General features: G+C 49.9%; 1 protein-coding gene across 2 annotated transcripts in view; it reads left to right on the forward strand.

Moving 5' to 3' along the window:
• Window positions 1–1,040: 1,040 nt before the first annotated feature.
• The window catches only part of RNF115 (ring finger protein 115), a 47,004-nt gene continuing 24,250 nt past the window's right edge, over window positions 1,041–23,794 (forward strand). Inside the window, exon 1 of one of the 2 annotated variants that reach the window (XM_082242722.1) lies at window positions 1,041–1,199. In XM_082242722.1, the coding sequence (XP_082098848.1) occupies window positions 1,122–1,199 (78 nt within the window). In that variant the 5' untranslated portion in view covers window positions 1,041–1,121. The remainder of the gene's footprint in view (window positions 1,200–23,794) is intronic. The other variant, XM_082242721.1, reaches the window with a different exon arrangement.

The raw sequence follows: 23,794 nt of genomic DNA on the forward strand, positions 1-23,794 counted from the left end.
CAGGACAGGAAGTTGCACCCTGCCCCACTATAATAAAAAGGTGTTCCTCTTTTGAAGAGCTTTCCCTTCACTTCCTGTCCTTGTGACACCCATAGGGAAAAGGATGGAGGTTGTCACTGGGACAGGAAGTTGCACCCTCCCCCACTATAATAAAAAGGTGTTCCTGTTTTGAAGAGATTTCCCTTCACTTCCTGTCCTTGTGACACCCATGATGGAGAAAAGGGGGCAGTTGTCACCAGGACAGGAAGTCGCACCCTCCCCCACTATAATAAAAAGGAGTTATTGTTTGGAAGGGATTTCCTTTTACTTCCTGTCCTTGTGACACCCATGATGGGGAATAGGGGAGTGGTTGTCACCAGGACAGGAAGTCACGCCCTCCCCTATTATAATAAAAAGGTGTTTTTTTTTTTTTTTAAGAGATTTCCCATCACTTCCTGTCCTTGTGACACCCATAATGGGCACAAGGGGGGGCGGTTGTCACCGGGACAGGAAGTCACAGACAGCAATAAAAAACATTATCAGAAGTTCAATGTTATAAAAAGGGGGGGTCATTGTTTTAAAGAGGTTTCCCATTACTTCCTCTTCAGACAGGAAGTGAGGAATAATCTCCCCAATGGGGACACAGGTGGGAATATTCCTTCCTCCATCCAAAGAGAAATGTTTTGAGTTGGAGTTGGTTTTTAACTCCCTCTATTCTCTGTACAGACATATTAGGGTGTCCCCAGCCTCCCCCGCTGCTTCTGATAGGAATTGCTGGGATTTGTTGTCCTCCCCCACCCAGCCTCCACTCACCTAAGCCAGCTGCATGTGTCTCTGTTCGCTGTTACCCTTGTTAATAAAGTTTACTGAAGCATCTCGCTGGTGTTTTTATGGCCAGAGCGGTTCTAGTCAGTGAGGCGCTCTGGCTGTAGTCTCGGTGGTTTGGGAGGACCGTGGCGTTTCCCTGGTTTTCTCGGCGATAGAGAAGCGTATTGTGGGAGGCGCTCTATCCCGAGATCTCGGTGGTGTTGGCGGAGTGACATCACTCGCTGGTCTCTCGGCTGTGTAGAGCGGCGCGGTGAGGTGGGCGCTCTGTCCTGCGTCTCGGTGGTGTTGGCGGAGTGAGGTGACGGGGAGAAGAAATGGCGGAGGCGGCGGCGGTGTCTCAGCATCGCTTCTTCTGTCATCACTGTAAGGGGGAGGTCAGCCCCAAACTGCCGGTGAGTGAGCGGCTGCTGGGGGGAGGGGGACACGGCCAGGGACACCGGGGGGCCCCTTCATGTCTGTCTGAGGGCCCCTGGCACTGTTGTGTTGTCATTCATATTATGGGGCCCTATAGGGGGCTGTCAGCGATGGGGGTGGGGCTCATGTTATTGTTTGCTCTGGGGGAGGAGCTGGGGCCCCTGGCAGGGTCACATCTTATATGAGGGCCCCTGGCCGGGTTGGTATCTGATGTAGGGGCCCCTAGCAAGGTTACATCAAATCCCATCTTATGTAGTGTCCAGGAGAGGGGGTGTCTGAAGTGGGGGGGCCCCTGGGGGTGCTTGAAGTGGGGGGTGCTGGCGGGGGTGGTGTCTGAAATGGGGGGGCCCCCCGGTGGGGTTGGTCTCTGAAGTGTGGGGCCCTTGGGGGGGGGGGGGGTCTGACGTAGGGGCTCCTGTGTGGTGTGGGGGGAGCCCCCTGGTGGAGTTGGTGTTTGGGGGGGACCCTGATGGGTGGTGTCTTAAGTGGGGGGGGGTCCCATCGGAGGTGGTGTCTGAATTTGGGGGGGTCCCATCGGAGGTGGTGCCTGAATTTGGGGGGGGTCCCATCAGGGGTGGTGCCTGAATTTGGGGGGGGTCCCATCAGGGGTGGTGCCTGAATTTGGGGGGGGTCCCATCAGGGGTGGTGCCTGAATTTGGGGGGGGTCCCATCAGGGGTGGTGCCTGAATTTGGGGGGGTCCCATCAGGGGGTGGTGTCTGAAGTTGGGGGGTGGTGTCTCAAATGGGGGCCCTGGGGGGGTCTGAAGTAGGGGCTCCCGGAGGGGTGCTGTCTGGTGTGGGGGTTACCCCTGCGGGGTTGGTGTATGAAGCGCGGGGCCCTCGGTGGAGTTGGTTTGTTTGGGCCCCCCCCGCGGGGGGGGGGGGTGTCTGAAGTGGGGGGGCACCCGGCAGAGTTGGTGTTTGTTTGGGGCCCCCCCTGCAGGTGGTGTCTGGTGTGGGCCCCCTGGTAGAATCACAGATAATAGGGGGCCCCCTAGGGGGGTCAGTGTCTGATGTGGGGGCCCCTTGCTAGGTCATTGTTTTGTTTGGGGGGGCCGGCAGGATCATGGGTAATGGGGTGAGGTCTGTATGATTGGGGGCTCACTATCAGTTTGACTCCACCTCCTTAGACAGGCTCCTCCCTGTTTGTTGGTCTGTGGGCCCTTGCACGTGGAGTTCTCCTATAAGTGGCCCTTCATATCTGTGACCGGTCATTGTGGGGCCCCTGGAGTCATGGCTGTTAGCCTTGTACAGTAGTAGTGACTAGGGCCCCTGATGTGTCGTGGGCCCCTATATTGGGGGTCGGGGTCCCACCTTGGACACCTGTGTCATGGTAGGTGTCCCCCCCCCCCCCCCCCCCCCCATGACATAATCCTCTGATATGATGATTTTAGGGGCCCCTCACCCTCCTGTGTAAATGTACTGTGGCCCCTGACATGTGTGATTTGATCTAAGGGCCCCAACATAGCCATGATTTTGTGTAATGGTACCTGGGGCCCCTGAGATGACACATTCCTCTTTTATGATGCCCCCTGAACCCCATGATTGGGGGAGGGGCAGTCCTGTGTCTCTTATCAGGACTACAGAACACCTACTGTATGTAATGAGGAAGGGGAAAGGGGGGAATGAAGTTATATACAGTATCTCACAAAAGTAAGTACACCCCTCACATTCTATCTTTTCATGTGACAACACTGAAGAAATGAGACTTTGCTACAATGTAAAGTAGTGAGTGTACAGCTTGTATAACAGTGTAAATTTACTGTCCCCTCAAAATAACTCAACACACAGCCATTAATGTCTAAACTGCTGGCAACAAAAGTCAGTACACCCCTAAGTGACAATCTCCAAATTGGGCCCAATTAGCCATTTTCCCTCCCCGGTGTCATGTGACTCGTTAGTGTTACAAGGTCTCAGGTGTGAATGGGGAGCAAGTGTGTTAAATTTGGTGTTATCGCTCTCACTCTCTCATACTGGTCACTGGAAGTTCAACATGGCACCTCATGGCAAATAACTCTCTGAGGATCTGAGAAAAAGAATTGCTGCTCTACATAAAGATGGCCTAGGCTATAAGAAGATTGCCAAGACCCTGAAACTGAGCTGCAGCATGGTGACCAAGACCATACAGTGGTTTAACAGGACAGGTTCCACTCAGAACAGGCCTCACCATGGTCCACCAAAGAAGTTGAGTGCCGTGCTCAGCGTCATATCCAGAGGTTGTCTTTGGGAAATAGACGTATGAGTGCTGCCAGCATTGCTGCAGAGGTTGAAGGGGTGGGGGAGGGGTCAGCCTGTCAGTGCTCAGATCATACGCCGCACACTGCATCAAATTGGTCTGCATGGTTGTCATCCCAGAAGGAAGCCTCTTCTAAAGATGATGGACAAGAAATCCCGCAAACAGTTTGCTGAAGACAAGCAGACTAAGGACATGGATTACTGGAACCTTCTCCTGTGCTCTGATGAGACCAAGATAAACTTATTTGGTGTCAGATGGTGTCAGGCGTGTGTGGGGGCAACCAGGTGAGGAGTACAAAGACAAGTGTGTCTTCCTACAGTCAGGCATGGTGGGGGGGGTGTCATGGTCTGGGGCTGCCGGCACTGGGGAGCTACAGATCATTGAGGGAACCATGAATGCCAACATGTACTGTGACATACTGAAGCAGAGCATGATCCCCTCCCTTCAGAGACTGGGGGGCAGGGCAGTATTCCAACATAACAACCCCAAACACCTCCAAGATGACCACTGCCTTGCTAAAGAAGCTGAGGGTAAAGGTGATGGACTGGCCAAGCATGTCTCCAGACCTGAACCCTATTGAGCATCTGTGGGGCATCCAACAGGAGGTGGAGGAGGGGAAGGTCTCTAACATCCACCAGCTCTGTGATGTCATCATGGAGGAGGGGAAGAGGACTCCAGTGACAACCTGTGAAGCTCTGGTCAACTCCATGCCGAAGAGGGTTAAGGCAGTGCTGGAAAATAATGGCGGCCACACAAAATATTCACACTTAGGGGTGTACTGACTTTTGTTGCCAGCGGTTTAGACATTAATGGCTGTGTGTTGAGTTATTTTGAGGGGACAGTAAATTTACACTGTTATACAAGCTGTACACTCACTACTTTACATTGTAGCAAAGTGTCATTTCTTCAGTGTTGTCACATGAAAAGATAGAATGTGAGGGGTGTACTTACTTTTGTGAGATACTGTATTATAGGGAGGATATATCGTGTCCGAGCTCCGGGATCCTTCTGAGAGTGACGGGTCCTCAGGTTTGTCAGCCGTGATGGGTACGGAAACTACAGACATTAAGGGGGAGGGTTTGTCTATAGTCCTAGCTGTGGGCAGGAGGGGGTGGCACAGCTAAAGGTAGAGGGGGAGACGAGTGGCGTGGCCCCAAAAGAAGATGAGAGGGGATGTGGCTGAGGAAATAAAAAGGGTAGGCGAGTGGTATGGCTCGGAGATGAGGAGGGGGGGTGAGCTGCGTGGCCGGGAGATGAGGAGGGGGGTGAGCTGCGTGGCCGGGAGATGAGGAGGGGGGTGAGCTGCGTGGCCGGGAGATGAGGAGGGGGGTGAGCTGCGTGGCCGGGAGATGAGGAGGGGGGTGAGCTGCGTGGCCGGGAGATGAGGAGGGGGGTGAGCTGCGTGGCCGGGAGATGAGGAGGGGGGTGAGCTGTGTGGCCGGGAGATGAGGAGGGGGGTAAGCTGCGTGACCGGGAGATGAGGTGGGGGTGAGCTGCGTGGCCGGGAGATGAGGAGGGGGGGGGGTGAGCTGGGTGGCCGGGAGATGAGGAGGGGGGTGAGCTGCGTGGCCGGGAGATGAGGAGGGGGGTGAGCTGCGTGGCCGGGAGATGAGGAGGGGGGTGAGCTGCGTGGCCGGGAGATGAGGAGGGGGGTGAGCTGCGTGGCCGGGAGATGAGGAGGGGGTTGAGCTGCGTGGCCGGGAGATGAGGGGGGGGGTGAGCTGGGTGGCCGGGAGATGAGGAGGGGGGTGAGCTGCGTGGCCGGGAGATGAGGAGGGGGGTGAGCTGCGTGGCCGGGAGATGAGGAGGGGGGTGAGCTGCGTGGCCGGGAGATGAGGAGGGGGGTGAGCTGCGTGGCCGGGAGATGAGGAGGGGGTTGAGCAGCGTGGCCGGGAGATGAGGAGGGGGGTGAGCTGCGTGGCCGGGAGATGAGGGGGGGTGAGCTGTGTGGCCGGGAGATGAGGGGGGGGGGTGAGCTGCGTGGCCGGGAGATGAGGGGGGGTGAGCTGTGTGGCCGGGAGATGAGGAGGGGGGTGAGCTGCGTGACCGGGAGATGAGGGGGGGGTGAGCTGCGTGGCCGGGAGATGAGGAGGGGGGGGTGAGTTGCGTGGCCGGGAGATGAGGGGGGGGGTGAGCTGCGTGGCCGGGAGATGAGGGGGGGGGGTGAGCTGCGTGGCCGGGAGATGAGGGGGGGTGGGTGAGCTGCGTGGCCGGGAGATGAGGAGGGGGTTGAGCAGCGTGGCCGGGAGATGAGGAGGGGGGTGAGCTGCGTGGCCGGGAGATGAGGAGGGGGGTGAGCTGCGTGGCCGGGAGATGAGGAGGGGGGTGAGCTGCGTGGCCGGGAGATGAGGAGGGGGGTGAGCTGCGTGGCCGGGAGATGAGGAGGGGGGTGAGCTGCGTGGCCGGGAGATGAGGAGGGGGGTGAGCTGCGTGGCCGGGAGATGAGGAGGGGGGTGAGCTGCGTGGCCGGGAGATGAGGAGGGGGTTGAGCAGCGTGGCCGGGAGATGAGGAGGGGGGTGAGCTGCGTGGCCGGGAGATGAGGAGGGGGGTGAGCTGCGTGGCCGGGAGATGAGGAGGGGGGTGAGCTGCGTGGCCGGGAGATGAGGAGGGGGGTGAGCTGCGTGGCCGGGAGATGAGGAGGGGGGTGAGCTGCGTGGCCGGGAGATGAGGGGGGGGGGGTGAGCTGCGTGGCTGGGAGATGAGGAGGGGGTTGAGCAGCGTGGCCGGGAGATGAGGAGGGGGGTGAGCTGTGTGGCCGGGAGATGAGGAGGGGGGTGAGCTGCGTGGCCGGGAGATGAGGAGGGGGTTGAGCAGCGTGGCCGGGAGATGAGGAGGGGGGTGAGCTGCGTGGCCGGGAGATGAGGGGGGGTGAGCTGTGTGGCCGGGAGATGAGGGGGGGGGGTGAGCTGCGTGGCCGGGAGATGAGGGGGGGTGAGCTGTGTGGCCGGGAGATGAGGAGGGGGGTGAGCTGTGTGGCCGGGAGATGAGGAGGGGGGTGAGCTGCGTGACCGGGAGATGAGGGGGGGGTGAGCTGCGTGGCCGGGAGATGAGGAGGGGGGGGTGAGTTGCGTGGCCGGGAGATGAGGGGGGGGGTGAGCTGCGTGGCCGGGAGATGAGGGGGGGGGGTGAGCTGCGTGGCCGGGAGATGAGGGGGGGTGGGTGAGCTGCGTGGCCGGGAGATGAGGAGGGGGTTGAGCAGCGTGGCCGGGAGATGAGGAGGGGGGTGAGCTGCGTGGCCGGGAGATGAGGAGGGGGGTGAGCTGCGTGGCCGGGAGATGAGGAGGGGGGTGAGCTGCGTGGCCGGGAGATGAGGAGGGGGGTGAGCTGCGTGGCCGGGAGATGAGGAGGGGGGTGAGCTGCGTGGCCGGGAGATGAGGAGGGGGGTGAGCTGCGTGGCCGGGAGATGAGGAGGGGGTTGAGCAGCGTGGCCGGGAGATGAGGAGGGGGGTGAGCTGCGTGGCCGGGAGATGAGGAGGGGGGTGAGCTGCGTGGCCGGGAGATGAGGAGGGGGGTGAGCTGCGTGGCCGGGAGATGAGGAGGGGGGTGAGCTGCGTGGCCGGGAGATGAGGGGGGGGGGTGAGCTGCGTGGCTGGGAGATGAGGAGGGGGTTGAGCAGCGTGGCCGGGAGATGAGGAGGGGGGTGAGCTGTGTGGCCGGGAGATGAGGAGGGGGGTGAGCTGCGTGACCGGGAGATGAGGGGGGGGGTGAGTTGCGTGGCTCGGAGATGAGGGGGGGGGGTGAGCTGCATTTTCCAAGGATGAGGAGTAGGGGGGGGGGATGAGTTCTGTGGCCCAGGTATGAGGAGGGGGTGTTGCGACCTGTTATTGGAGCACATGGTGGGGTAAAGGTGACCTTAGAGGGGGCCCCCCCAGAGCTATTTCTACCCTTGTCACTACATTGATTCTGATTGGTCACTGAGTGTCTCGTTGGGGGGAAGGGTTGGGTTTGGGGGGTTCCTGGGGTTCAGTCCGGGGTGTTGGGGACACAATAATGGGTTTCTGCTCTCAGATCTTCCATGTGTTGATTTTCGGTGGGGGGGGGGGGGGGGGTGAAGTCTGCGAAGCGCTGTGATGGGAGGGGGGTGTAAATCCCTCTCTGAGCTCCAGCCGGGAGCGTTGGCAGAGGTGTTGGGAACCACTTAAAATAACTCGGAGAGAAGCTGGCACCGTCTTGTGACTCCGCTAATCTCAGCCGGGAGATCCACATTCCCTTTCACTTTCCACCACCCTCAGGACACGCAGAGATCACCGCCTGAAATAAAGACTGTCTGTGCTCCATACCTGCCACTCTGACTCAGCCCTACAGCTTTCACTTTCAGAGCCAATGTAAGGGGATTACCGAGTGATCTCCTTCCCGGGTTCAGGGAGACCAATGAGAGCAACAATGTATCCAAATACAAAGAATCTTTGTAATATGGGACTAAAGGGGACCGACCCGTCATTACATCGCCACGGCATTGGTCAGCATTTCCAAATCACAGGACTGAGTGTGAGAAATATTTGTAGATAAACGGCCTACACGGCCTGAGAGTAACCAGAGCCTTGTGGGCATTTCACCTCATTAGAGAGTGCAGAGGTCTGATGGTTATACCGGCCTGTAGGTCAGGGGGTCTCCAAACCTTCTAAACCAAGGGCCACGTTTCTGTCCTTCGTACCTTAGAGGGGGCCGAGCCATGGCCATCGGGAGTGGAAAATGTCCTGGCATCAGTGGTAAACAATGGCCCCTTCATTGGTGTAATTGAGTGGAATTGTGCCCCTCCATTGGGAGGAATTGGGCCCCTTCGTTGGTGTCGTTGGGAGGAACTGTGCCCTTTTATTGGTGTCATTGGGCAACTTCATTGGTGTCTTTGGGAGGAGTTGTGCCCCTTTATTGGTTTCATTGGAGTCATTAGGAGGAATTGGGTCCCTACGTTGGTGTCATTGGGAGGAGTTGTGCCCCTTTTTATTGGTGTCATTGGGCCCCTTCGTTAGGGTCATTGGGAGGAATTGGACCCCTTCGTTGGTGTCATTGGGAGGAGTTGTGCCCCTTTATTGGTGTCATTGGGCCCCTTCATTGGGAGGAATTGTGGCCCCTAAATTGGTGTCATTGGGAGGAACTGTGCCCCTTTATTGGTGTCATTGGGCCCCTTCATTGGGTTTATTGGGAGGAATTGGGCCCCGTCGTTGGGAGCAATTGGGCCCCATCGTTGGTGCCATTGGGAGCAATTGGACCCCTTCGTTGGTGTCATTGGGAGGAGTTGTGCCCCTTTATTGGTGTCATTGGGCCCCTTCATTGGGGTCATTGGGAGGAATTGGACCCCTTCGTTGGTGTCATTGGGAGGAGTTGTGCCCCTTTATTGGTGTCATTGGGCCCCTTCATTGGGAGGAATTGGGCCCCATCGTTGGTAGCAATTGGACCCCTTCGTTGGTGTCATTGGGAGGAACTGTGCCCCTTTATTGGTGTCATTGGGCCCATTCATTGGGGTCATTGGGAGGAATTAGACCCCATCGTTGGTGTCATTGGGAGGAGTTGTGCCCCTTTATTGCTGTCATTGGGGTCATTGGGAGGAATTGTGGCCCCAAGGGATGGATAAAAAGCAAGCAAAGGGCCACAGTTTGGAGACCCCTGCTGTAGAGGGATGAGGCCCCATAAATGTGCACATTGTAGAGGTTTTATAGAACTTTTATTATGCCAGTTGTTTGTTTTTGTCTATTTTTTTTTTTATAGCATTTCTGTTTTCATGACTTCCCTTATTTCAAAGCCACTGATGTCATCACTGGGTCTCTGTGCTTCACTGTACAATGCAGGCAGATCATAGCTGGTGGGAGGGGAGGGGCTGTACATCACTTCCTGACCTCCCCCCCCCCAAGCCCTGGCCTCAGTACTCCCCTCCAGAGCCCTTAGCCATGATGCAAGCAGTGGGAGGAGTTATGCAAATATCTAAATGCCTTAATGGGCGGGTGCTAGCCCGAAGGAGTGGGCGTTCCTAGGCAGGCTAGATTTGCATAGGTAACGCCCACACAGGATGCTGATCCTCCATGACTGTAAGAACTGAAATCCAGTAAATGAAAGGGGCGGGGCCTGTACCTGGGAAGCTGGTTGACAGGAGCAGAGTGTCAACCTCACCAATATGCTGCTGCTCATAGCTTAACCCTTTCTGCTTTAATTTCTTCCCTCCTTATAGACCCAGTGATGTCATCACTGGGTCTCTGTGCTTCTCTATGCATTGTGAGCAGATCATGGCTGTTGGGAGGGGCAGGCGGGGGGGGGGGGGGGGGGGCTGTGAAGACATTGCAGCACCTGTACTACTCTATAAGAGTTCTTAGTCCTGATGCAAATATCAGAATGTCTTCCTAGGTGGGTGTCTTCTGTGTCTATACCTTCGCAGCAGCGGAGGGGCGCTGTGCCTTTCAGGTGTTTGAGGTGTTTACAGAGGCGGATTTACATAATCCTCGGGGTTGTGTGTTTACATACCTGAGCGAGGAGCGCCGCTGTTGTCTTTATTAAACGCAGAAATCAGGAACCAATCACACGCGTGTGTTGTGACAACGCTGCCGCTCTGTTTGCAGTCCCATTCATTGTGGAGGCACCCCCCGATCCTCTGTACAGGAGAGCTCAACTTTTATTTTTATTTTAGTTTTTTTTATTTTGCGCTGTTTTGTAAAGTAGGAAATGTAAAAATAATTTTTTACAAACTAAAAAAAAAAAGTTTAAATGTTAAAGGCTAATAAAATAGAAACAAACTAAAAAAAAAAAAGGTTTAAAAATTAATGGCTAATGAAATAGAAACAAACAAACAAAAAAAAATTAAATATTAACGGCTAATAAAATAGAAACAAACTTAAAAAAAAAAAAAAAAAAAAAAAATTTAATGTTAATGGCTAATAAAATAGAAACAAACTAAAAAAATTTTGAAATAATGGCTAATAAAATAGAAACGAAAGAAAAAAAATGTTTAAATATTAATGTCTAATAAAATAGAAACTAAAGAAAAAAAAAGTTTATATATTAATGGCTAATAAAATAGAAACTAAAAAAAAAAGAAAAAAAGTTTAAATATTAACGGCTAATAAAATAGAAACAAACTTAAAAAAAAAAAAAAGAAATTTTTTTTAATGTTAATGGCTAATAAAATAGAAACAAACTAAAAAAATTTTGAAATAATGGCTAATAAAATAGAAACGAAAGAAAGAAAAAAAAATGTTTAAATATTAACGTCTAATAAAATAGAAACTAAAAAAAAAAAAAAAAAAAGAAAATTTAATGTTAATGGCTATTAAAATAGAAACCTAAAAAAAAAAAAAAAAAAATTGAAAGATTAATGGCTAATAAAATAGAAACTAAAAGAAAAAAAAAGTTTAAATATGAATGGCTAATAAAATAGAATCAAACTAAAAAAAATTGAAATAATGGCTAATAAAATAGAAACTAAAAAAAAAAAGTTTAAATATTAATGGCTAATAAAATAGAAACTAAAAAAAAATGAAAAAAAGTTTAAATATTAACGGCTAATAAAATAGAAACAAACTTAAAAAAAAAAAAAAAAAAAAAAAATTTAATGTTAATGGCTAATAAAATAGAAACAAACTAAAAAAATTTTGAAATAATGGCTAATAAAATAGAAACGAAAGAAAAAAAATGTTTAAATATTAATGTCTAATAAAATAGAAACTAAAGAAAAAAAAAGTTTATATATTAATGGCTAATAAAATAGAAACTAAAAAAAAAAGAAAAAAAGTTTAAATATTAACGGCTAATAAAATAGAAACAAACTTAAAAAAAAAAAAAAGAAATTTTTTTTAATGTTAATGGCTAATAAAATAGAAACAAACTAAAAAAATTTTGAAATAATGGCTAATAAAATAGAAACGAATGAAAGAAAAAAAAATGTTTAAATATTAACGTCTAATAAAATAGAAACTAAAAAAAAAAAAAAAAAAAAGAAAATTTAATGTTAATGGCTATTAAAATAGAAACCTAAAAAAAAAAAAAAAAAAATTGAAAGATTAATGGCTAATAAAATAGAAACTAAAAGAAAAAAAAAGTTTAAATATGAATGGCTAATAAAATAGAATCAAACTAAAAAAAATTGAAATAATGGCTAATAAAATAGAAACTAAAAAAAAAAAGTTTAAATATTAATGGCTAATAAAATAGAAACTAAAAAAAAATGAAAAAAAGTTTAAATATTAACGGCTAATAAAATAGAAACAAACTTAAAAAAAAAAAAAAAAAAAAAAAATTTAATGTTAATGGCTAATAAAATAGAAACAAACTAAAAAAATTTTGAAATAATGGCTAATAAAATAGAAACGAAAGAAAAAAAATGTTTAAATATTAACGTCTAATAAAATAGAAACTAAAGAAAAAAGAAAAAAAGTTTAAATATTAACTGCTAATAAAATAGAAACAAACATAAAAAAAAGAAAAATTTATTAATGTTAATGGCTAATAAAATAGAAACAAACTAAAAAAATTTTGAAATAATGTTTAATAAAATAGAAACGAAAGAAAAAAAATGTTTAAATATTAACGTCTAATAAAATAGAAACTAAAAAAAAAAAAAAAAAAAAGAAAATTTAATGTTAATGGCTATTAAAATAGAAACCTAAAAAAAAAAAAAAACAATTGAAAGATTAATGGCTAATAAAATAGAAGCTAAAAGAAAAAAAAAGTTTAAATATGAATGGCTAATAAAATAGAATCAAACTAAAAAAAATTGAAATAATGGCTAATAAAATAGAAACTAAAAAAAAAAAGTTTAAATATTAATGGCTAATAAAATAGAAACTAAAAAAAAATGAAAAAAAGTTTAAATATTAACGGCTAATAAAATAGAAACAAACTTAAAAAAAAAAAAAAAAAAAAATTTAATGTTAATGGCTAATAAAATAGAAACAAACTAAAAAAATTTTGAAATAATGTTTAATAAAATAGAAACGAAAGAAAAAAAATGTTTAAATATTAACGTCTAATAAAATAGAAACTAAAAAAAAAAAAAAGAAAAAAAATTTAATGTTAATGGCTATTAAAATAGAAACCTAAAAAAAAAAAAAAAAAAAAAAAAAAAATTGAAAGATTAATGGCTAATAAAATAGAAACTAAAAGAAAAAAAAAGTTTAAATATGAATGGCTAATAAAATAGAATCAAACTAAAAAAAATTGAAATAATGGCTAATAAAATAGAAACTAAAAAAAAAAAAGTTTAAATATTAATGGCTAATAAAATAGAAACTAAAAAAAAAAGAAAAAAAGTTTAAATATTAACGGCTAATAAAATAGAAACAAACTAAAAAAAAAAAAAAATTTAATGTTAATGGCTAATAAAATAGAAACAAACTAAAAAAATTTGAAATAATGGCTAATAAAATAGAAACTAAAAAAAAAAAAGTTTATATATTAATGGCTAATAAAATAGAAACTAAAAAAAAAATGTTTAAATATTAATGGCTAATAAAATAGAAACTAAAAAAAAAAAAAAGAAAAAAAATTTAATGTTAGTGGCTTTTAAAATAGAAACTAAAAAAAAAAAAAATTGAAATATTAATGGCTAATAAAATATAAACTAAAAGAAAAAAAAGTTTAAATATAAATGGCTAATAAAATAGAAACAAACTAAAAAAAATTGAAATAATGGCTAATAAAATAGAAACTAAAAAAAAAAAGTTTAAATATTAATGGCTAATAAAATAGAAACAAAAGAAAAAAAAAGTTTATATATTAATGGCTAATAAAAAAGAAACTAAAAAAAAAAAAGTTTATCAATGGCTAATAAAGAAGTCAGCAGAGAAATAAGTTAAAGGAAAAAGGAGTTAATTAGGGGCTAAGAGTAAACGAAGAGTTAATAAGGGGTTAATAGAGGAACATATTATTGAAAAAAACAAAATTAATTTATCAGCTTTGCTTTCACTGACATCCTGCAGAGATCCAATTTCATCCCTTTTGATCTGCAGATGAACAGAAAGATACTAAAGTGACAATTTGTTACATTGTATCTTTCTTTCCACTTCACCTGTGGAAGGTTTTACCCTCTTCCTGCCCAGGCACTCTTTTTTGCACAGTCCTACAAGGCTGTACTGAGACATTTATATCATTTTATTTTTTTTTTGAGACCGTTTTCTTTTAGTGGTGTTTAAGCAGCACCACTGGAGTTTCTAGTTTTTGCTAAAATAAATTTCTGTTATAAAATTTTGCAAATAAGTAATCTTTCTTCTGCACGGATGAGACTGCACTGATGGACGCTTATGTTGCGGCGCTGGATGGGGCTGCGCTGATTGGGGCACTGGATGGGGCTGCACTGATTGGGGCACTGGATGGGGCTGCACTGATTGGGGCACTGGATGGGGCTGCGCTGATTGGGGCACTGGATGGGGCTGCGCTGATTGGGGCACTGGATGGGGCTGCGCTTATGGGCGCTGGATGGGGCTGCGCTTATGGGCGCTGGATGGGGCTGCGCTGATTGGGGCGCTGGATGGGGCTGCGCTGATTGGGGCGCTGGATGGGGCTGCGCTGATTGGGGCGCTGGATGGGGCTGCGCTGATGGAGCTGCGCTGATTGGGGCACTGGTGAGGCTGCGCTTGATGGGCGCTGGATGGGGCTGCGCTTGATGGGCGCTGGATGGGGCTGCACTGGATTGGGCTATGCTGATGGGTCGCTGGATGGGGCGGCAATGATGGGCACTGGTGAGGCTGCGCTTATGGGCGCTGGATGGGGCTGCGCTGATTGGGGCGCTGGATGGGGCTGCGCTGATGGAGCTGCGCTGATTGGGGCACTGGTGAGGCGGCGCTGGATGGGGCTGCGCTGATTGGGGCGCTGGATGGGGCTGCGCTGATTGGGGCGCTGGATGGGGCTGCGCTGATTGGGGCGCTGGATGGGGCTGCGCTGATGGAGCTGCGCTGATTGGGGCACTGGTGAGGCTGCGCTTGATGGGCGCTGGATGGGGCTGCGCTTGATGGGCGCTGGATGGGGCTGCACTGGATTGGGCTATGCTGATGGGTCGCTGGATGGGGCGGCAATGATGGGCACTGGTGAGGCTGCGCTTATGGGCGCTGGATGGGGCTGCGCTGGATGGGGCTGCGCTGATTGGGGCGCTGGATGGGGCTGCGCTGATGGAGCTGCGCTGATTGGGGCACTGGTGAGGCGGCGCTGGATGGGGCTGCGCTTGATGGGCCCTGGATGGGGTCTGCGCTTGATGGGCCCTGGATGGGGCTGCACTGGATTTGGCTACGCTGATGGGTCGCTGGATGGGGCGGCAATGATGGGCACTGGTGAGGCTGCGCTTATGGGCGCTGGATGGAGCTGTGCTGGTTGGGGGGCTGCGCTGATTGGGGGGCTGCGCTGATTGGGCGCTGCGCTGGATGGGGCTGCGCTGGATGGGGCTGCGCTTATGGACGCTGGATGGTGCTGCACTGATTGGGCGCTGCGCTGGACAGGCACTGCGCTGATTGGGCGCTGGATGGGTGTTTCGCTGATTGGGCGCTGGATGGGGCTGCTCTGATTGGGGGCTGGATGGGGCGGCAATGATGGGGCACCGGTTAGGCTGTGCTGATGAGGCTGCGCTTATGGGCACTGATTAGGCGATACTGAGGGACAAGCAAGGGGGGGTCTGGGTTTTGGGTGGACTCCAATAGACTCCCCCCCCCTCCCAGAACTGGACGACCGTGTTGTAGCCGTCTTTCCGGTATAGTGCGGTCCACTAGTGGCTAATAAAATCAAAAAAAAAAAAGTTGAAGGCAGAAGTTCATTAGGGCTGATTAGAGAAACGGAGGCCGGGGTCACACATACGCAGCAATAGTTTGCAGTCCGGAGTCCAGTGCAATACTCCCTCACTGGTTCAGGTGTAAACTTTTACCTGAATTCCCACCTGAACGGGACTCAAAAATGAACGAGACCCTTTACAAAACCGCCCCGCTTGATGGACTCTATTGAAAGCCGGTTACATTCACATGTTATGCCAATTGATTGCAGTTAAAAATGTATCCAATTTGCATGTATGCAAACCCAGCCTAAAGGGTCATAAGGGGTTAACAGGGAAACCTTTTATTAAAAAAGAAAAATACCAAAACTTAGGCTTGCTTTAACTGACAAGGTTATCTCTTTGATCTTCAGCAGAATGAACAGAAAGAAAGAAAAGTAACAATATGTTACATTGTATCTTTCTATATTCATCTGGAGAAGTGTTGTTTATAAACATTGATTCAGACGCAGATTTTTGACAGCTGCCGACACCTCCTCTGTGTATACAGCAGTGCTGTATTTAATCAAAGCTGACCATTACTGTATACTGGTGGTGGGGGAGCTGGGGGCCCGGGGCCCACAAGTAAGACAGAGACTGGACATGCTACACACACCCTGTGTACAATGATATCATTTGTTGGTCGGTAGAACACTTAAAGTCTGCACCTAATTAAAACCTTAACCCCCCCAGTCACAGTACCATTCAATACAGGAGATCCCTGGGACTTGTAGTTCCCCAACATCGTGTATTTGGGCTATTATATCCATAATTCTCCTGTATTGATCCAGGGACCTCCTGTATTGAATGGTCCTGTGACTGCGCTGTCTCCCTGTGTATTGTACTGTGCTACCCACACTGTTGGTGCTCTGTAAATCCCATACAGTGATATTACAAGGCCCGGAGTTCCACTGATCCGGATGATTTTCAGTGACAGTGTTTCCCTATTGTGTCCTCCTTCACTCTTGTTGTGTACGCAGTGTCCCCGGCCCCCCACCCCCCTCCTCCGGCATTCACAGATTTGCCGTTATTTCAAGGTGACTCCGCAGGAAAGGACGATCGACGCATCCTCTGTTTAGTCTGCAGGTGACCATCCGTGTCTGTTATCTTCCGCTCTCCGTGTCCTCCAGTTCCCATCACCTTATGAATTATGGTTATAATAGCCCAAATACAGGATGTTGGGGAACTGCAAGTCCCAGGGATCTGCATGTGTCAAGTAATTCACCAGCAATCACTCTGAAACTGGTCCCCTAACAGCAACTAGAAGGGAAGCCTGGGGCTTGTAGTACTTCAGTGCCACCCAGAAAGAGAGGCTGAGACTTGTAGTCTTTCATTGGCATTCAGGAAGAGAGGTTGCGGCTTGTACCCCTTTAATGGCATCCAGAAAGAGGGGCTGGGATTTGTAGCTCTTTATTGTATAGTCTGGGACTTTTAGTTCATCAGTGGCATCCAGAAAGAGGGGCTGGTTCTTGTAGTCTTTCATTGGCAACCAGGAAGAGAGGTTGCGGCTTGTACCCCTTTAATGGCATCCAGAAGGAGGGGCTGGGATTTGCAGTCCTTCATTGGAATCCAGAAAGATAGGCTGTGACTTGTAGTTCTTCATTGGCATTTTGAAACCGGGGCTGGGACTTGTAATCCTTCATTGGCATCTAGAAAGAGAGGGTGGGACTTGTAGTCCTTCATTGGCATCTAGAAAGAGAGGGTAGGACTTTTAGTCCTTCATTGGCATGCAGAAAGAGAGGGTGGCACTTGTAGTCCTTCATTGGCATGCAGAAAGAGAGGGTAGGACTTGTAGTTCTTCATTGGCATCTAGAAAAAGGAGCTGGGCCTTGCAGTCCTTCATTGGTATCCATAAAGAGAGGCTGGGACTTGTAGTCCTTCATTGGCATCTAGAAAAAGAGGCTGGGCCTTGCATTCCTTCATTGGTATCCATAAAGAGAGGCTGGGGCTTGTAGTTCTTGTATGAAAGCTGAGACTTGTAGTTCTGCAGAAGCTTGGGGCTTTTAATCTTCATCCAGAAAGAGAGGCTGGGACTTGTCCTTCAGTAGTACAGAAAAAGAGACGCTGGGGCTTGTAGTTCTTCTTCTGTGGCATCCAGAAAGAGATGCTGGGGCTTGTAGTTCTTCCGTGGCATCCAGAACGAGATGCTTGGGCTTGTAGTTCTTCTGTGGCATCCAGAAAGAGACGCTGGGGCTTGTAGTTCTTCCGTGGCATCCAGAACGAGATGCTGGGGCTTGTGGTCCTTCATTGGCAACTAAAAAGAGTGGCTACGACTTGTTGTCCATCAGTGGCACCAAGAAGGAGATGCTAGGGCTTGTAGTCATTTAGTGATATCCAGAAAGATGCTGGGGCTTGTAGTCTTTCATTGGCATCCAGAAAGGGATGCTGGGACTTGTAGTTCTTCACTGGTGTACAAAAGGCCTGGAAGAACTTTCAGTTCCCATGATGCACCTGGAAGGTATTTCCTGGCCCAGTCCTTATCTACAAGATGCTGAAGAGGTTCTGCGCCTGGCCACTAAGATTCAAACTTCTGCCCGGGTACCGGGAGCGCAGCGTCCCTTTACAATCTCCCGTATGTGCGGATAACTTTTACTGGTGTAAAATTTCCCCTCTCAGCCCTGTACAGGTCAGCGGTGCCGGCCAATGTCCTCCTCTTCTATCTCCCTCTGCGCCCGGCGGTCTTATATTTTGGCTCCGTGACTCCGCGCCGCAGAGACAATAAAGAGAAGAAATGACGGCGCTTCTGAAGGAAGACGGCCCGTTGGGAGATCTAAAAATATCTCCAGCTTCTTCCTATCTCTGCGGAGAAGCCGCTGCTTCCTTTGTCAGGCCTGTCACCCGTCACCTGCTCCCGACTGGAGATTCCCGGAGCTGCGTCAGATATTTCACAGCGCTTATCACCGCCACCACCGCCGATTCCCCGTCTTCTGTGTAATCTGACAGCACAGAGACGTGACTGAGCCGCTTTCATCTCCTTATAATATAAACACGCCGGGATCTGCGCTTTTATGCTGCTTCCTTCTCCAGACAGGCGGCAGATTTATTAGGGACAGCAAGCGGAATTAAAATAAGAAAACTGGATGCCGTGATTTTGATTGGATAGTGAAATGAGCAGCGGCACGCTGGTGAGGTCAGCCCTCTGCTCCTTCTGTCAGCCATGGAAGACCAGTTATAAGCAGATTAAAGTTCATCTTTAAATGTTACAAGTCATCCTTCAGATGAGGATACAGATAGAGAAGACACGTGACCTCCGACCTTCACCAACTGACAATGTTTCTCTTTTCTTCTTTCCTGGAACATCATTGTAACGTTTGGTGACTTCCTCCTGAGTCACCTCCCTCCATTTCCACCACAACTGCTTCCTTTTTTTTTTTTTTTTTTTGTTTTATTTCGGTTTTATTTCTGTTTTCTATCCAGAGACCATCATCTTCGGTGTCTAAATCCGGGGTCTCAAGGCTTGTCACTATGGTAACCACGTTGTGTGCTTCACAAATATTCTCAAGCTGGAACCCCCCCTCCTCCCCCACTGGATTCTCTTCCCCCTTTGCATTAGGTTTCCCATCAACTTCCCTCCTTTGCGTCAGGGTTCCCGGGGAGTTGGAGTCTTCCCTTTGCGTCGGCGTCCCAGTTGGAGGCTTTCCCTCTTTGCGTTGGGATCCCCGTTGGAGGCTTTCCCCCTTTTGCGTCGGGATCCCCGTTGGAGGCTTTCCCCCTTTTGCGTCGGGCTCGCCTTTGGAGGCTTTCCCCCTTTTGCGTCGGGCTCGCCTTTGGAGGCTTTCCCCCTTTGCGTCGGGCTCGCCGTTGGAGGCTTTCCCCCTTTGCGTCGGGCTCGCCGTTGGAGGCTTTCCCCCTTTGCGTCGGGCTCGCCGTTGGAGGCTTTCCCCCTTTGCGTCGGGCTCGCCGTTGGAGGCTTTCCCCCTTTGCGTCGGGCTCGCCGTTGGAGGCTTTCCCCCTTTGCGTCGGGCTCGCCGTTGGAGGCTTTCCCCCTTTGCGTCGGGCTCGCCGTTGGAGGCTTTCCCCCTTTGCGTCGGGCTCGCCGTTGGAGGCTTTCCCCCTTTGCGTCGGGCTCGCCGTTGGAGGCTTTCCCCCTTTGCGTCGGGCTCGCCGTTGGAGGCTTTCCCCCTTTGCGTCGGGCTCGCCGTTGGAGGCTTTCCCCCTTTGCGTCGGGCTCGCCGTTGGAGGCTTTCCCCCTTTGCGTCGGGCTCGCCGTTGGAGGCTTTCCCCCTTTGCGTCGGGCTCGCCGTTGGAGGCTTTCCCCCTTTGCGTCGGGCTCGCCGTTGGAGGCTTTCCCCCTTTGCGTCGGGCTCGCCGTTGGAGGCTTTCCCCCTTTGCGTCGGGCTCGCCGTTGGAGGCTTTCCCCCTTTGCGTCGGGCTCGCCGTTGGAGGCTTTCCCCCTTTGCGTCGGGATCCCCGTTGGAGGCTTTCCCCCTTTGCGTCGGGATCCCCGTTGGAGGCTTTCCCCCTTTGCGTCGGGATCCCCGTTGGAGGCTTTCCCCCTTTGCGTCGGGATCCCCGTTGGAGGCTTTCCCCCTTTGCGTCGGGATCCCCGTTGGAGGCTTTCCCCCTTTGCGTCGGGATCCCCGTTGGGGGGCTCTGCCCCTTTTGCGTCGGGCTCGCCGTTGGGGGGGCTCTTCCCCCCTTTGCGTCGGGCTCGCCGTTGGGAGGCTTTGCCCCTTTTGCTTCGGGATCCCCGTTGGAGGCTTTGCCCCCTTTATTATGGGTCCTCATCAGGGTCCCCCTTGCATCAGGGTTCCTATCAGCGTCCTCCCTTCCCCTTTGCATAGGGGGTCCCCATGGATGTCCCTCTCCCTTTTTCGTCAGGGTCCCCATCGGAGTCCCCCTTGTTCTTTGTCATCATCATTGTCTGTTTCCATCATTGTCCCCCCCCCCTTTGCGTTGGGGTCCCTATTGGAGCACCCCTTTTTATCGAGGTCTCTTCCCTTTGCATCAGGTTTCCCATTGACTTTCCTCCCCTTTGTATTAGGTTTCCCATCAATGTTCCTCCTGCTTTGCATTGGGGTCCCCATCGGATCCTCCCCTTATAATCGGGGGCCCCCTTTGAAATCTGCCCCCTCCCAAACTTCCCTTTCTGTTAAGGTCCCTATGAGTATACCCTCTTATACCAGAGTCCACTCTTACGTTGGGGATTCCCATCAGTCTGCCCCCCCACTTTCCTTTCGATCAGGGTCCCTATCCGCATCCTATCTTCTATGGGGGTCTGCCATTATTTCAGGGGTCCTCTTCAGAGTCCGCCCCTTGTTGGGAGTTTTGGATTGGATGATACAGAAATGTAGACCCCCTCAGTCGGTGCACATTGGGGATATTCCAGTGGCTGGGGAATGCACGGGATGGGTGTGGCCCCCCAAGCGGTCTGGATTTCCGATTTGGCGGGGTCAGGAATTTAGATGGGCGGGGTCAGGATTCTGTCTGACTTTTGGATTCAGTGCGTTGTCACACCATACCATGCGTTAGGGTCCCCGTTTCCATAGAGAAGCAGTGAGCAGGTGAAGCTGGGCGAAGCTCGTGAAACATGAACGCAACGACCCTTTCTAATGAGCGCCCCAGAATTTGACGTTTTTTATATTGCCAGTCACAGGATTCCGCGTCCGTTTTTCTGGTCGCTGGAAGCGATTTGCTCGGCTGGTTGGGATTAATTTTCAGAGGCCGGTGCGAGGTGACGGATGGGGGTGTCGTATCTCACAGGGGGTCTCGAGCAGCAGCTGCTGCACACGCAGATATCATCGGTTGCCCAGCAACTGTCACACTTCACCCCGCTCTCCTCCTTACCTGCCTGCTGATAGATCTGCCCGGGGGCCATCGGTACGCCGGTCACATGACGCCTCGCCTGGTTGTGAACCGTATCATTGGGGGGATGGGAGGTCCGTTGTGAATTACATTATCGGCATGAGACGGGTGAGCCGATTTCCACCGTTCCGTGGTGACATGGAGCGTATTTATAGACCCCCTGCTGTGCCCATTATGAGGGGTTCCCACCATCCCTGTGCTGAGTTCCCAGGTCTGTACACCCGCTGTGCCCATTATGAGGGGTTCCCACCATCCCTGTGCTGAGTTCCGGGGTCTGTACACCCGCTGTGCCCATTATGAGGGGTTCCCACCATCCCTGTGCTGAGTTCCCGGGTCTGTACACCCGCTGTGCCCATTATGAGGGGTTCCCACCATCCCTGTGCTGAGTTCCCGGGTCTGTACACCCGCTGTGCCCATTATGAGGGGTTCCCACCATCCCTGTGCTGAGTTCCTGGGTCTGTACACCCGCTGTGCCCATTATGAGGAGTTCCCTCCATCCCTGTGCTGAGTTCCTGGGTCTGTACACCCGCTGTGCCCATTATGAGGAGTTCCCACCATCCCTGTGCTGAGTTCCCGGGTCTGTACACCTGCTGTGCCCATTATGAGGGGTTCCCTCCATCCCTGTGCTGAGTTCCCGGGTCTGTACCCCCCACCCTGTGCCCATTATGAGGGGATCATCGCCAATCACCATAAGGACATCATTATTGTCTATGTTCCTGGTTCATACCATAAAGACGGTGCGGTGTGAAGAAATGTAGACATGCAGCATTTTTCAGCAACACGTGAAATGACGAGGCAGGTCATGGGTTGATTGCGTTACCTTGGTGATCAGAGAGCAGGGATTTGTCATGCTTAAATAAAGTTTAAAAGAAAACAAATCTAAAAATAGAAAACAAATATAAAGAAAAACCCAATATGAAAAATACAAACAAAACCAATATAAAAATACAAACAAAACCAATATAAAAAAAAAAACAAACAAAACCTATATAAAAAAACAAAACCTATATATAAAAAAAACCCAATATAAAAAAAAACAAACAAATAAAACCAATATAAAACAAACAAAACCGAAATAAAAAAAAAAACAAAGAAAAAAACAAAAAAAGTAAACCAGTAAATAAAAAAAAAAAGAGTAACTACAATAAAACCAGCAATACGATGAGCTGAATTAGCCTATCACACTGACACACTGAGCTCCACCCAGTCGAACATTTTAGTGGGCAGCTTTCGTTGGTTCTCCTCAGGGATGTCATCACTCCGTCCCTGGGACGGGGCCAGGGACAGTCAGGCTGGGGAGGAAAGAGATGATGGTGGACGCCCTCCATCCAGGAAAGGAGGCGGGGCTCTGTCTGACTTGCTGCAGCTTCTAATGCACAATATGAGAAGCTCACAGTGTGCTGTGAAATCCGAGGGGGCTTTTGATGGTCATTCCAGCTCTGCCTTCACTTTCAGCCATGTGGCAGTCCTAATCTTACCCTCTGATGTGGGATTCCAGTACTTACCTCTCCTGTAGTACTTTCCTTTCCTGTAGCACTTGCCTCTCCTGTAGCACTTGCCTCTCCTGTAGCACTTGCCTCTCCTGTAGCACTTGCCTCTCCCGTAGCACTTGCCTCTCCCGTAGCACTTGCCTCTCCCGTAGCACTTGCCTCTCCCGTAGCACTTGCCTCTCCCGTAGCACTTGCCTCTCCCGTAGCACTTGCCTCTCCCGTAGCACTTGCCTCTCCCGTAGCACTTGCCTCTCCCGTAGCACTTGCCTCTCCCGTAGCACTTGCCTCTCCCGTAGCACTTGCCTCTCCCGTAGCACTTGCCTCTCCCGTAGCACTTGCCTCTCCCGTAGCACTTGCCTCTCCCGTAGCACTTGCCTCTCCCGTAGCACTTGCCTCTCCCGTAGCACTTGCCTCTCCCGTAGCACTTGCCTCTCCCGTAGCACTTGCCTCTCCCGTAGCACTTGCCTCTCCCGTAGCACTTGCCTCTCCCGTAGCACTTGCCTCTCCCGTAGCACTTGCCTCTCCCGTAGCACTTGCCTCTCCCGTAGCACTTGCCTCTCCCGTAGCACTTGCCTCTCCCGTAGCACTTGCCTCTCCCGTAGCACTTGCCTCTCCCGTAGCACTTGCCTCTCCCGTAGCACTTGCCTCTCCCGTAGCACTTGCCTCTCCCGTAGCACTTGCCTCTCCTGTAGCACTTGCCTCTCCCGTAGCACTTGCCTCTCCCGTAGCACTTGCCTCTCCCGTAGCACTTGCCTCTCCCGTAGCACTTGCCTCTCCCGTAGCACTTGCCTCTCCCGTAGCACTTGCCTATCCCGTAGCACTTGCCTCTCCTGTAGCACTTGCCTCTCCTGTAGCACTTGCCTCTCCTGTAGCCCGTGCCTCTCCCGTAGCCCGTGCCTCTCCCGTAGCCCGTGCCTCTCCCGTAGATTTGTGGTCTCCGGGTCACTCTGTAAGGGTCACAATTCACCGGAGCGGAGTGCGGGTTCTGGAATGGGAACGGTCCGGATATAATTGCAGGGTGGGCACATTTGTTTGATTTTGGGCTCATTCCTACAGGAGGGGGGGTTTCTGTGGGCAGTCGGACTGCGTTGTGTGTATTACTGCAGTTAAACGAAACGCGGCGTAACCACAGCGCGGTACAGAAGTCTGTGTTTGAACGCCACGTTTGCAATGACCGATTATCGTATGTGGATTGCACGGGTGCCACGCCGATGGGATTTTATTTGATCGTTGATAATATAAAAGAACTGTCACATTTCAGGGGTGTGAAATGCGTTTCCACTAAAATCGCTTTTTGTGATTGACTTTATAAATATCTATAGGCTACA

This window comes from Pelophylax lessonae (genome assembly GCF_965119305.1).
Source record: "Pelophylax lessonae genome assembly, chromosome: 13".
Classification (NCBI taxonomy): domain Eukaryota; kingdom Metazoa; phylum Chordata; class Amphibia; order Anura; family Ranidae; genus Pelophylax; species Pelophylax lessonae.